General features: G+C 45.6%; 1 protein-coding gene across 2 annotated transcripts in view; it reads left to right on the top strand.

Annotated features, from left to right (window-relative positions):
* AP3D1 (adaptor related protein complex 3 subunit delta 1) overlaps positions 1 to 14,188 on the top strand; it is a 74,025-nt gene that overhangs the window by 57,251 nt on the left and 2,586 nt on the right. For both annotated transcript variants that reach the window (XM_048830618.2, XM_048830620.2), the window contains 13 exons: positions 28 to 103; positions 1,034 to 1,233; positions 1,924 to 1,997; positions 4,509 to 4,707; positions 5,652 to 5,714; positions 6,608 to 6,700; positions 7,200 to 7,355; positions 8,645 to 8,692; positions 9,091 to 9,280; positions 11,119 to 11,207; positions 12,306 to 12,391; positions 12,894 to 13,015; positions 13,756 to 13,835. In XM_048830618.2, coding sequence (XP_048686575.2) covers positions 28 to 103; positions 1,034 to 1,233; positions 1,924 to 1,997; positions 4,509 to 4,707; positions 5,652 to 5,714; positions 6,608 to 6,700; positions 7,200 to 7,355; positions 8,645 to 8,692; positions 9,091 to 9,280; positions 11,119 to 11,207; positions 12,306 to 12,391; positions 12,894 to 13,015; positions 13,756 to 13,835 — 1,476 coding nt within the window. The remainder of the gene's footprint in view (positions 1 to 27; positions 104 to 1,033; positions 1,234 to 1,923; positions 1,998 to 4,508; positions 4,708 to 5,651; positions 5,715 to 6,607; positions 6,701 to 7,199; positions 7,356 to 8,644; positions 8,693 to 9,090; positions 9,281 to 11,118; positions 11,208 to 12,305; positions 12,392 to 12,893; positions 13,016 to 13,755; positions 13,836 to 14,188) is intronic.

The following is a 14,188-nucleotide window of genomic DNA, read 5'->3' as shown; positions in this document are numbered from 1 at the left end:
AATGTGTCTAATCTTCCATTTTCCCAGCAATACCAAGACACCCCAGGTGTGGAGCATATACCTGTGGTCCAGATAGACCTTTCTGTTCCCTTAAAAGTTCCAGGTGAGCACATTGACCAAACCAATTTCAAATTGGAGATGAAGAATTTAATAATTCAGCAACAAAAGAATAGTAACTTCCTCTCCATTTTAGAGGATAGGGAACAACTTTAGTCTTGCATGTCAAGTTCCCACATTGGCTGTCACTTCTGAGTGTGCTGGAAGCTACAGCTATTAAACTAAGAACCATAGTTTCCACTGTCCTGTGCAATGTAAGGCAAGTCTTCCTTAAAGTGTTAAGTTCAGACAAATAATAAAATAACCCTACCGTTAGGTGTAGTACAGAGGCTGACTGCATAATATGAGAACAAACCAATATTCTGTCAGGAAACATTCATCTTCAGAATGTCCACGCTCTGCAATTTAATATCTGAGACAAAAAGCTGTGACCAGAGCTGATGGATTGGAGATAAAGTGAATTTGAGCTGTAGGCCGCGTCTGAATGGCTAGCGGATATAGAACTGAAAAACTATGGCGGAAGTGCAGCATATGGTAGAGAATTTCTAAATACTCAGCAGCCTTGCGCAAGTGACTTCTTTCATACCAGGTTTACAGCCTTAATGTTCGCCTAGGATTCAGCGAAGGGTTTCCCAAGGATATGAAAAATGCTGTCAAATGTTCAGATTGAGAGTAGTCTCAAGGCCAGATTCTTCCTTCAGTGATCTGTCTAACTCACAATAAAGTCAGCAACAGTTGTGGATGAGAATGGGAGCAGAATTTTGTCCACTGGCTTGCGAAGGGGTGTGAAGTTGGTTGGAGGAGGCTTTTATTGAAGGGACTGTGGACAGCTGGGAGGTGAAAGGGTAGTGTGGGGCTTTGATCCTTTGGGATTCCAAGTCAGGGGGCAAAACAAATGTTACCTCCTAACTTTCTAATGCGACGGTCAACCTGTAAGCAACTCTCACCTGAGAGCAACTTGTGTCCATGTGTTCAGGAATGCCCATGTCTGACCAGTATGTGAAACTGGAGGAGGAGAGGAGGCATAAACAGAAGCTAGAGAAAGACAAGAAAAAGAAAAAACAGAAAAAAGAGAAGAAAGGCAAACATCGCCGCCATAACTCCCTGCACACAGAGAGCGACGAGGACATTGCCCCAGCCCAGCACGTGGACATCATCACGGAGGAGATGCCAGAGGTCAGTTGCCTATTCAATCGTCTGAGCTGTGGGACTTGTTTGCATCCCACCAAGGCATATGTTAAGGTTCCCCATTTCCCTAATGTCAGCCTCACTGCGTCATTGTGACGTGTGGGTCCTGACTTCTCTTTGCAAAGCTGGATGAATAGCAACATATGCTGCTTCCCCAGTGAAACCTTTACCTTCCTGTTAAAGGGATGGGAAATCGATTGGTGCACAGAGCCAAAGACTGCAGTTGACCCAACAGAAAAACGAATGACTGATATTAAACCCACAGTATGTGTCTGCTGTAGAAATAATGCTGCCCACGTAGCTGTTTCATTTATTGTGCCTCACTGCTTCACTCTGAGTTTAACTGTCATCCCAGTCAGCAGGCTTTCTGCTAATATAGTTAATTGTACCTGCTTGTGCCTGTAATCTGTGTTCCAATCAAAACCAGATTCATCGGTAACTGAAATACTGGGGTTTATGAAAAATAGTTCTACTTCAAATTCATCTGATAAATGCCTGAATGCTGGATTAAATTGTACAATTTGTGACTCCTCATGTCTAACTGTGTAGGGAGGCCTGTGTCACTTGTATCAATCCGGTGAGATTGAATTTGGGATGAGACTGTTCTAGTTTTGGAATTGTGCTCTGCTTGTGTCTTCAGTGGACAGTCAGTTTTTCTTTCCCTCCTCACCCAACTAGAATGCGTTGCCCAGTGATGAGGATGACAAAGATCCCAATGATCCATATAAGGCACTTGATATTGATCTGGATAAGTAAGTACAAAACTGTGATGTGTGGGTTTTCTTGCCTGTTGGCCTGGTTACATGAGGGTCTTGGAGGTCAGTGCAGGCCTACAAAGGTTACGGTGATTAAAGCTCCTACCGTAGGGTCTAGGTTCTGCTTGCACTAAATGCGAAAGCCAATGTGGCAAAGCCCATCAGTCTTCACCCACCCCGGCCTAATCTGTGCACATCGGAAAACCACCACACATACAAATAACTTGTTTCTTCTGGGATTTCAGAGACCAGGTGCAAGGAATGTAGTGAATCAGCTCTGCCATTAGTAGTAGTTAAGAGCATGGCTGGATTCCTGTTTGGGTGCTGGGAGGAATGGGAAATGGGGAGAGTCACGCTTATAACTATTACACATGTACTAAGCAGTTGCTCTTCCTTTGTGTGTCTTCCCAGTAGTTCTTCAAAATGCTTTATTGGAGAGCAGGTCAGCTGATGGGGCTGGCAACTCCTTCCACCAGCCAATCTATCCCAGCCCATTGAGTAGGGAGCAGTAGAATGCTGGGATCCTCATGTGCCCTGCTGGAAATCTTAAACCCCCAAAGGGCATTTAATAGCTACCATCGGAGGCCAATTATAAAATGTTGCCTGTGGCGGTTTTTCTGCTGTTCTGGAGAATCACAATATTGGATTCATTGTAGTTGCTGGTTTAGGACCCACTGATGCCTCCTGCAGAACGTTGACAGCTGTTCTGTTCAGAGCCTGCTCTACGTTTCCCTTTGGGACAGTAAAAAAATGGGGGAGAACAGACTTCTTAAGGAATTCATCTGTTTCTTCATGAAGTAGTCTTCTTTCTGTTTGACTCCAAGAGGAATAAGTAGGAAATGAATTCCTAACAGGAAAGATCCTGGTTGCATGCAAAGGCTAAACAGACCAGTATGGAAAACACTAAGCCGAGCCGTTTCTAATGGAGTGTTCTGGGAGGTGTCATTGGGCCGTGTCACCATTTCTATTCATGGTCTTCCCATTTACACACAGTCATTGTGCTCTTCTGTCATGTTTTCTCATATCTCTGTCCTCTCTCTCTTTCTCCCTCTGCTTGCACTGCTATGTCTGTGCCACTCACACACACACAGTCTGGTTTCAGGGAAGCCTACCAGGTAAGCATATCTCACAAAGTTGATGGTCTTTGAAAGGCTGGTTGATATCAGTGAGCAATGTGAACCTCTCCAGGATCATGGATGTATTAGAACCATTGCCCACAAAATATGAATGAGACTCCCCCAGGAGGTCAGACTAGATGATCATAATGGTCCCTTCTGACCTTAATATCTGTGAATCTATCTGTGAATCCTTACTGGCTTTCTTTGAGCCATGACCTCTGTCACTGTACAACTACACATGAAAGTGTTTTAAGACTGAGATCTGTTGACTGCTTGGTCAGACATGATCCTGTTGCTTTACAGTGTCTGTGTTTTGAAGTAAAGTTAGATCAAGTCCAGTCCTTCGTCCAGAATCTTCCTGACCTTGTGCTTGCTGCTCAACAAACATGCGAATCAACATGGAACAAAAGCACAAATCTGAATGCAACAGTCCATGTAGAGGCGATGTATGTGGGGGTCAGGTTCCTGCCCAGATATGCTGCTTGGCTTGTACTTACCATGCTCAGTAACACTGCAGAAGCCGGCTGCCCTCACCCTGCCTCCCCACTATCAGCAGGCCCTGGTCGTCTGTGGACACTCTCTCTCTCAACTGTCTCACCTTAGTATGACAGTACCAGGGAAGCTGATATTATATTTGTCTCTGGGCATAGAGTATAAAACCAAGCTATTCAGCTCAATTCTGTTGCGATATGGGTGTTCCAGTTTAGAGTGCAAAGTCATTTTAATTTTAATGCTGGGGCTTGTGATTCACAGCACAACCTTCCAAAATGAAATTGCTTCTAAGTAATGCTAAGAGAACTCCATTTGCAATCATAGCGATCCTGTACAGAGGTTCAAATACAAGAAACATTGAGTCCTTGTCCTGGGGATTTGTTTGAGTCAGGCTATTACTTCATAAGATACAATTCATTGCTTGGCTTGTCACATTTCTATTGCAAATGTTTCTTCCTATTTTACATCTTCACTGGTTCCTCAAGGATAATTTCATAGGTTTGCAGCATAATGAATGCTCTGTGTGTGTGTGTGTGTGTTTTCAGTTCTTCAGTAAGCATTATTTAATCTGCAAGTGCGTCACTGTCTTTTAAGGGTATTTAAGTGCCCAGGGCTGACAGCTCACAGTAGCCAGCAAAATATTTTAATCTAACTTTTGGTGCCTGGAGGCACGGTCTGTGTGGTTGCATAAATGAGCCTTTATTGGGATTCTGAAGTATGGGTCAGTTGGGATTTTTTTTTGGTAGGTGATCTTAGGAGAATTCTGCATGATCTTTTTTGAGGTGGAGTGGGCGTGATGGGAGGGGAGGAGAAACTTGTCTGGGAATCTAGTAAGTGCTCTGTGCAACAGGTAAACTGCCGGCCTTCACTGGAAGGTAACTAATCATCTTTTTTTAAGACCCTTAGCGGATAGTGAGAAGCTGCCTGTGCAGAGACACAGAAATGCTGAGAACCTGAAATCGCCAGACACAGAAGCTCCCTTAGTAGGAAAAAAGAGCAAGAAACCCAAAAAGAAGGAAAAGAAACACAAAGAAAAAGAAAGAGAGAAAGAAAAGAAGAAAGAGAGAGAAAAAAAGGTGGCTGAAGAAAGCAAAAAGGTAATCATCTAAGAAATGTCCTGTGTTTCAAACGTGCTGCTGTAGACCATATACTGCCAGGTATTTTCCATGTCAGTGGTCAGTTGTGACTGGTACTAGGACACACACAGCTGATTATTTTTACTTTGTTTCGCTTCCTTGGATTTCTACAGTAATAAAAGCCATATCTGCCTAGGTGCCCCTGCCACAAGTTACAAGTACAAAAATAAAGTAAAGAGCTACTTGACAGCCTGCAAAACTCTCCCCCTGGCAGAACTCACCGAACTCCTCCCCAACACAGATCTAATGAAGATATGTCAATACAGTGAGCTGCTTTAGCAGGGAAATCACCACTTGAACCCCACTTTTATATTTAGAAAATTAAGTGAATTTCCTGCTGGCAAAAGTTGACGCCAGTTGTTGGCTGCTGCTCTGAAGACTCAAATATTCTCTGCACAGACCAGTTTTGGTGAGAACAGCAGTGGCACGAGTTTCCCCAGACATGGCAGCCAGTGTCCCTGGTCTGACCTAGAGAGACCACTTGTGGGGATAAGAGGGTACTCCAGCCTGCAGACTGACTTGTTCCGAGCCTCTCTGCTGAGACTGCGTACAAAAGTGCTATTTAAAGCTAATTGTGCTGATGGCTTTATGAAGTGGAAACACATCTTCTAGAAGCTGGATTTGACCAGCTGATTTCATGGGGGCCATCAAATGATAGGTTTGTGGTTACTTCCAACCAGGGCCAGGTTTGAAGTGTGAGCTAGAGGTGAAATGGGTCGTGAGCTCACTTTAAGGCCCCAGAGCCATCTGTTCTACCCATTTCTACACCTATTGCAGCATCTTCCATTTCAAGCGACTTGCTCTGTGGCTGTACATGAAAGCAATACAATGCAAATGTTAAAATGTAAATCCACAGACTAATGTTAATGCAGTGGTAAAGGTGTGTTTGCTTTGGTGTGTGTCAGGGGGAAGACTTGGATTTCTGGCTCTCCACTGCTCCACCACCCTCCTCCATTACACAGACACAGGTAGGTCTCTTAGTAGGCCCCTCAAAAAAGCTTTTCCTTGCGGTTGAAAGTACAGTTGCAAGCTCTGAAATGAACTCCAGTGTTAGTGCAAAGAGGGAAGGGAGATGAGGACTCCAGCTCCTTCTGATGGTCCTACCAGGATCCCTTTGCTATAAGGTAGTGGAAGTTAGTCCCTTCCAATTCACAATTGCTCTGTGGGGTGAGACTTCAAGCCCAACTACAGAGGGAGATCTGTGGGTTTGAAAAGCACCTGTAAATGCATGGAAATAAAGGGGTATGCTGAGTCAGCTACTTACATTGTGTACAGCATGTCACTAATCCCTCCAGACTAATTTAATGAGCTGAGAGAGTCTGGAAACGTGCAGGTCAAGGAAACCTGGGTTTGTAAGGTGGGTTCCATCCTCACTGCATCCCATTCTTTAGGGATATTGCAGTGTTCGTGGCATGTCTAGGTCCCCCAGAGCTTAGCAGTAACAAGACAAAACAGGGAGAGGGGTTACCAATCCTAGGCCGTAAAGAGTTTGCCATTAGATTACTGGCCAAAGCCTTGCTTTGCAGTGTGGAATCAGAGCTAGCAATAGTAACGGTTTCAGACATAGGCAAGGTTTTAAAAAAGGAACCTACTGTTACACTTTCAACTGACATCTTTAAGGAGGGAGAGGAATGGGGATTTTTAGCAGGCTTGTTTCTAGGATGAGACCTTATGTGTCCTGTCCTGGAGCAGCTGCCTTGTCCCAAGTCCTAAACCCCTGAAACAAACATGTTAGCAGACCTTTAATAACAACAGCTCTAAGATAGTACAGCAGTAATTGATCCATTCTACCCAGGACTTAATTGTTTGCGTTATCTGCATTCAGTTAGTGTCATAGCCCTTCTGATTGCTTCCTGTCCAGACTGAGCCTGAAGGGAGCCCTGTCCTAGGTGAACCTGAGGAGAATGAAGACGCAAAGAAGGAAGAGCAAGAAGAGGACGATGATGAAGGAAAGGTGAGTGGTTAAAGAATTGACACCAGCAGTCTTGATCTCAACGTAAATACTACCAGACTGGATCAAACTACTGCTCCATCTGGTCCAGTATCCTGCTAGCAACAGTGACCAGTACAACTGCTTCAAAGAACGGTGCAAGAAGCTTTGCGGTAGGCAGTGGTAGGATAACCTGCCCCAAAGGATCTCTGAACCCCCAATAGTAAGTGGCTGGGTTATGCCTCATAGCAAAGGGGCAATTAACTGACCATGTTCAACACTGAGCTTCCACCCATGGCCACATGTTCCAGTTTCACAGAGTCAGACCTCTGCTTGTCCCGCGCTGCCTTGGGCTTGAAGCATTTGCAACTAGGAGGCAGGTAGCAGTGGCACACTGGAAACCCAGAACAGAGGATTATTCCTGAGGTGTAGAGCAGGAGCCTAGAGTTGAGGTGTTAGTACTAGGGAAACAATGGTAGTTTTTAAGAGCATGTTGCTGACGCTTGTTTCCGTTGCATGGTAGAAATCCTCCAAGCATAGGAAGAAAAAGCACAAGAAGGAGAAGGAGAAGGAGGAGAAATCCAAGGACAAAAAGAAATCCAAGAAGAAGCATCATCCCAGTGAAGAGGAACCAGCAGAGTCAGTACAGAATGGAACACTAGATGATGAACCACTACCGGTGAGGAGTTGTGCAGCTCTGGCTTTAGGGTCGCGAGGGAGGTGTGTTTGCTACATTATACCAGAGCTGCACTTGTACCTATTTCCCCAGCATCTTATCTTTCCCCATGTCTTATAGACCCTCCCATAGGCAATCAGATGACCTTGTGGCAACTACAGAATTCTCTTCTATGGATAATTAGAGGGTTTAATGTATTTTTAGCTGTCTCTTCCTGCAAAGTGAAGAGGAGCCATCATGTGACCAGCCAGCTGTCCACAGACCGTAGCTTGGGAACCACGCCCTGGCGCTGTTCTAGCCGAACATCCTTTCCTCTTCAGAGTTAGAGGATGTTTCAACTAAGCAAATGTTTCCCATTTGCTGCTTGGAAAACTCACTTCACATTGGAAATAGAGAGAAATACTATGCCTGAAAACCTTGGTGTTCAGGACTGCTCAGAGGCATGTGGAAATGAAGCGGCAATTTCTAGGGCTGGTTGCCAACAATGTCTGCATTAAGCACTCTTTTTCTGAGGGGCTTTTGCTGAGCTGGTTGTGTTAATCAGTGAGCCCATCATAGGTGGCTTCCCTTGGGGCGTGTCTCCTATTTCAACTACTATTTCTGCCTCTTCCAACATGATTAATATGAGCTCTTGATTTGCTTTACCTCTCGGGGTAGGACTACACTTACAGCATCGTATAGTGTATGGACACTGCACACCCAGACAGCACGGGTATAAATAAGTGTAGATGGTGAGGCAGTGCGTAGGTGAGAAGAATACATACACACCAGATCCCTGTGTACCCTTCGTGGCTCTCTAATGCCTCTCATGTCTACACTGCTATTTTTAGTGTCCCACTGCCTCAGGGAAAGGCTCTGACACAGGAGGCAGCAAGGAAGGGCTCCAGCAGCTCACTTCTTCTGGAGCCTTTCTCTCCTGCCTCCCCCACCAGGTGCCTTTCACTGTGGCGTTGAGCTGTACATACCCTGCATGCCACTGCAAGCCCAGACAAGGCCTCAGGCTTTGATTTAAGCCTATTCCCTTGTGCAAGGGAAATCAGTGAATTATTTTCTTCATATTAGGAGCCCCTTAAATGTAAACAGGTTTCTGTGCTGCCTGCAATAGTTGACTGCTGTTGACACTCGAACTTGAACTTAGATATTCTCGTACTCTGGCAGAGCTATTACAGTTAAGTGCAAGCAAATGCCGCTCTGTTCAGAATTATGCCTGGGAGGGAGGTCTGCTTGCTTTGTAGAGTTGAGTTCTCTTTCATACACATGGCTCTTTGTATAACTTTGTGCTTGTTTTTCAGCCTATGTCCAGTTACTGCCTTCTTGCTGAAAATTCATACATTAAAATGGTGAGTAACTCAGTTGTTAGTGTGTCTCTCTAACTTCCCTCCCGCTTGCAATTTCTCAGCACTTTTGAGAGAGAGCCCTGGGACAACTTACAGATGCATCGGTTTTGCATAAGCAACATTTAACTAGAGAACCATCCCAATTTCTGCAGCTAGAAACTATCAGGCAGATATGTCCATAGCAAGATCCATCCCTGTCCTTTTAGTTATCAGCACAAAAGTATGGGTAAATCCAACTGCTTGTTAAATGAAGTTAACAACAGTTAAATGAAGCCTCAACACTGACCAGCGGTAGGGATGTGTGTAATCACTAAATTGTGTTTAATCCACTGCTCTCTGGAACCTGTCAATGTGTACAGTAGGCAGCTTCTAAAGCTTCCTTGTGATTTCTTCATTCACAGACATACGACATTCAAGGAAATCTCCAGAATGATAGTCAAGTCACTGTCTCCGTGATCTTTGAAAACAAGAGTACTAGCTTCCTGAAAAGTATGGAATTAAATGTCCTGGACTCTCTCAACGCTAAAATGCTGCGGCCAGAAGGGTCATCGGTACATGATGGGATACCTGTGCCGTTCCAGCTGCCCCCTGGTATGGCCAGTCTTCAGCTCTGTCTGTGGGTCTCAGTATGTCTAGTCCCATGCTGCCCTCTCGTGGGGAGACTAACTGAGCTACTTTTCAGAAAGTAGCTGGTGGTGATGCTTAGTCTGCATGCTAGGTAGACCCTCAGCTTCACTGGAGATAAGCCCACGCTCCAGTAACTGTACTTTCAGGTAATGGTAGACTGTGCTACTGAGTGGCTAATACATAGGACTGGGAATCGGGCTATCTGTGTTCTTTCCTGGCTCTGCCACAGACGATGTACTGTGGATGTCATCAGGGCTGCCCACCTCAAACACTCAAAAATGACTTGGCTTAAAAATTATTATTATTTTTTAATAATAAGGGGATGTTTGCTTTCTGGGTGCTGAACCTTTAGGTTGCACGTTCTCAAGCTTTTCTCTGCTACCATGAAAGCTGAGGTTCTCACCTAATCACCTGAATCCAGGTCTTAAATTTACACCGAAGATTGCAGACGTGTGATAAGATCACAGGGGTTGGCTGCTCTGAGGCACTGAACTGCATTGGGCCTCAGTTTCATCCCTGGTAAATTGGGGGTTAATTCCCTCATAGGAGTATTGAGGATTAGCAAGACTACAGTGCTTTCAGATGGGTGAATGGAAAGCGCTATTGAAGGGCAAAGGAGTAATACTGTTACATACTGTTAACATGCAAGCCAATGTAGTGGATTTTTTTAACAGCTAAGCATGAGAAATAGGAACATCCCTCTCATATTTAATATTTGTAAAGTGCTTTCACTGCAGACTATTACATGTAAATAAGTATAGGACAGTAGATTCTGCTTAACTCCTCGGTTGCTATCAATAAGGTTGCTATTATCAGGCAGTTGCTAATTGGCAGAAGGCACATTTGCAAGGTAGCAGTCAGGGAAGGAAGCTGCAACTCTGGGATGTGACTTCCCTAGGTGCAGCCCTGCAAACCTGCTTGTGGGTAGGGTAGCTGCAGGCCTGGGTGCTGCAGCCCAGATGCTGGGGCTTTCTATAGGGAGCAGGAATGATGGGAGCGTATGGGGGCTGCACCGTACTTCTCCCTACATTCTCTGGTGGTCAGAGCTCAGCATGTCCCAGTGCTTCCTTCACTGTGTGCTGCCTCCCGGCAGGGTGCAGCCTGGAGAGTGCAGGGAGAGGTCCCATGCAGCTCTAGTCTGGGATGCAGTCCTGCTGTTGCCCTGCCACAGCCTCCCCTCCCAGCCTGCATCCCCTTAGCTCCTGTGTGGTTCCAGCCGCAGGCAGGTTTGCCAGGCTGCAGCCCCAGAAGGAAGCACTGAGGGGGTCTGAGCACCAGCTGCAGACAGGTTTACAGGGCTGCAGCCAGGAAGGGCACATCCCAGCACTTCTTTCCCTGGCTGCAGCCTCACAAACATGCCTGCTGGTGAAGCTTTTTATTTTTAAAAGAAAGTTGCTAGTAAGTGGCATGCCATTACCAGTATCTGAATTCCATTATAACAGTGGCAGCAGTTGCCAGTAAGTTGAATCTACTATATCGCCATTGTGAAATATTCTGCCAGGAGGGGTCATTGGACAGATATCAGCTAATGGTGGTAATCGGCTTTAGGCTGGGGTTTTCAGTGACCCAAAGGAGTTAGGTGCCCAAATCCTATTAATTTTCTGTGAGTTGGCTGCATAACCCCCTTCGGCTCCTTTGAAAATCCCAACCTCAGTCGGGGTTCAGAACCAGGCATTGGTTAAGCTCAGTGCCTATCTCCCGTGCTGATGCATAATGCTAATGACTAAAATCTTAGCCACATCATAAAGAGACACAAGTCACTTTTTGTGTCCTCACTCCACCCTCTCCTCTTTTCACACTAGGAATCTCTAACGAAGCCCAGTTTGTGTTTACTCTTCAGAGCATTGTTATGGCTCAGAAGCTAAAAGGAACGTTGTCCTTTATAGTGAAAGTAAGTGCAGCTTTAAACTCTCTACTTCCGCCTTCCTTTAGAACTGCGTAAGGGAGCCTGACATGGACAGAAGGCACTGCTTTAGGGCTCCTCCGAAGCATCATTTCACTTCTGCTACACCAGCCCATTGTGCAACCTGAGAAGTATTTTACATGATGTGCAAAAAGCATCCCGAATATAAAACGGGCATGTCCTGAAGTGTCACTCCTGGCAGCGTGTAACAGTTTTCAGATTGCGTTGTCAGCTAGCGGCTTGCTGCAGGGAGACATCTGTCTGGGAAGGAGGGGAGGTCAGTCTCAATGTCACTGGCCAGCCAGCCAGCAGGAGATGCAGCCCAGGGGCTGTTCTTTCTGACTTCAGCTTTCCCTGATCAGTTCTACACTGACACTTAGGCTCCATAGCTCTAAGGGCTGGAAAACTGGCTAGTAATTGGGTGTAATGCTGAGAGCAAGAGTGGAGCTGGCTGAAGAGGTTTAAGTACCAAGCTTTGGCCTTTCAAAATATGCTGTTTCTACTCTAATGGCAACAAATAGTCACATTAGTGAAGTATTTGAACATAAAGCTACAGCCCCAAATCCAAGTAGATGGCCAACTCTGAGAGAGCCATCGTTGTCTCAATTTTCTATTTTTTTTATAAGCTTTGTTGCAAATCCACCCTTTTCCTAGGATGGGGAACAGGAAATGTTAGTTTGCTTCTCAGGCTGCTTCCCACATTGTGAAAGTCGATCTCAGTGAGATAGACCAAATTCAGTCTGTTCAACCTTTATTTCAGCAGGACATAGAGTTTCAAACTTGGCCAGATCCATCTGGTTCACTGTGTTTAAACTGTCCTTTAACTCCTCTACGTGCATAGGCAAAAAATTCAAACTCCTCTCTCTAAATACGCTGGGTGGCCCAAAGTCAAATTCCCTAATCGTGGCAGTAACTCCACTCCTCAGTCCCCAGGGAGCCCTTCAGGCATGAGCCTTAATGCGATGCTAAACCTGAGAGAGAGTCAGTGAAATCTCATCCAGGCCTGTGCGTGGTAGGTTGGGGGTAGGCGCCTTCTCTTGCTGTCTCCGGGCTCCCCTTCATCTCCTTTCCTTTGACCTGTTGCAGAATGATGAAGGTTCAACCCATGAAAAACTAGATTTCAAATTGCACTTCAGTTGCGCTTCATACTTGATCACAACGCCTTGCTATAGGTAAGTGCCACCTGAGGGGGCTCCAACATCCCCTCTGCACCTCGTGGCATTGGGGCCTTTGCCACCCACATGAAGCTTTGGCTGTGGGCCGGCTTTGCAAGAAGTGCAGCATGTTCTTGACTTTCCCAGCCAGTGGTTGCTTCTGTTCGTACTTTGTTCTGGGGAAAATGTACCCTACTCCTTACTTAAAACATATGTCCTCCCACCCCCCATTATCCCGACACCACAACGTGTATCGTGGTGGGCTAGCAAAGTAGGTTGCTGAGTAAGCCTTGCATTTTTCTCTTTCTCCCTGTTTCAGAGATCAGTCTGTCTCAGGGTATCCCTATGGAGGGTATATCCCTGTTCCACTCCTAAACCTGAGTCTCCTGCTAGATCTTAATTGTATATGAGCTGCCTCACTATTAGACTTACTAAAGCCTGCATGGTGCTGTCATGAAAGAGTTTAGTATGGGCGTGTAGCCTAAGTGCATACCATGATCTCTCCTCCATGTTTTTGCAGTGATGCTTTTGCCAAGCTGCTGGAGTCTGGGGATCTGCATATGAGTTCTATAAAAGTAGATGGAATCGGCATTTCTTTCCAACATCTACTAGCAAAGATTTGTTTTTATCATCATTTTTCAGGTGAGTTCCTAACACAGAATCTGCTTCAAGGTTTCTTGTTCCGAAATTACTACTTAAGGGACTAGCTTGGCCTAGGGAAGGTAGATGCTGTTTGGCTCTAGATCATTGATTCAAATTCAGTCCAGCTGAAACCAGTTTGGAGGAAGGCATCTTGGCCCTGTTTTAGTAGACAGGTGTCCCTGTCCGGAAGGAACTAATTAAAGCCTGAACAATTCAATTGGATCCATATCGTTTGTCCAGTTCAGTGAGGCACATTGGGAGCCAGTGCTGCTGGCTCTGTGGAGAGAATATCTCAGCCTCCAGTGCTGTCAGTCTGATCTTTCACCAGCACTAAAACTAATTGGAATGGGAAGAATTTAGCTTTATATATTGGAGTAATTGCAAATTCTAAATGACTAAACTAAAGTGGAATGTCTTCACCACATCCTGAGGCCCAGCAATTCTTCACCAAAGCTGCTTGGCTTTAAAATGGCCAGCATTGGTTAGGCTAAATTTACAGCTTTTGGATAAATCTGCTCTTTGCTGCAGGAAGGTCAGTTTTGTGAAGTCACATCATCATTAAACTTAATATACCAAAATAACCCAAACATTTGAAAAAGCGAATAGACGGTTAAGGCATCCAACCACCGTAACTCCTGGGGCAGGTCGCTGTCAGCAGGATGGCCCCAGACAGCGGCTGTATTTACTCTAGGAGAAGGTAGAAAAGGCTGTTAAATAAAAATGGCTGCTTTCTTCTGTAGTTGTGGAACGAGTTGACTCTTGTGCATCAATGTACAGTCGTTCTATCCAAGGCCATCATGTCTGCCTACTGGTAAAAAAGGTGAGTGCCCCATAGGGCTCTGCAATGGTGCAGTCAGGTGGAAACTAGCTTATCTGGGAGCCTTTTTACTGGTTTAAGGCAAAGGTGGAAATATTCCCAGTTCATAAAAATCTTAAGAGGGTGGGATTCAGGGTGGCTTCATTCAGCCAGCCCAACTGCTTGGGAGGGATCCTGGTGAGCCCCTTGTGCCCTGTACTGCCTGGGCTGACATGGATAAACCTCTGTCCTGTGTCTGAATGAACAGGGGCCAGTACCGTTGTGCAGAGCACATCCTCTCACCAGAGGTGAATTAAGGTTTCCTGGGGCCCTGGGCCAGAGCAAGTTGGGGGGCCCCCTGCCCCCATTCCACCCCT

This window comes from Caretta caretta, chromosome 25, assembly GCF_965140235.1.
Source record: "Caretta caretta isolate rCarCar2 chromosome 25, rCarCar1.hap1, whole genome shotgun sequence".
NCBI lineage: Eukaryota > Metazoa > Chordata > Testudines > Cheloniidae > Caretta > Caretta caretta.
The sequence above is the reverse complement of the archived record's forward strand: the minus strand, read 5'-3'. Positions and strand labels throughout refer to the sequence as shown.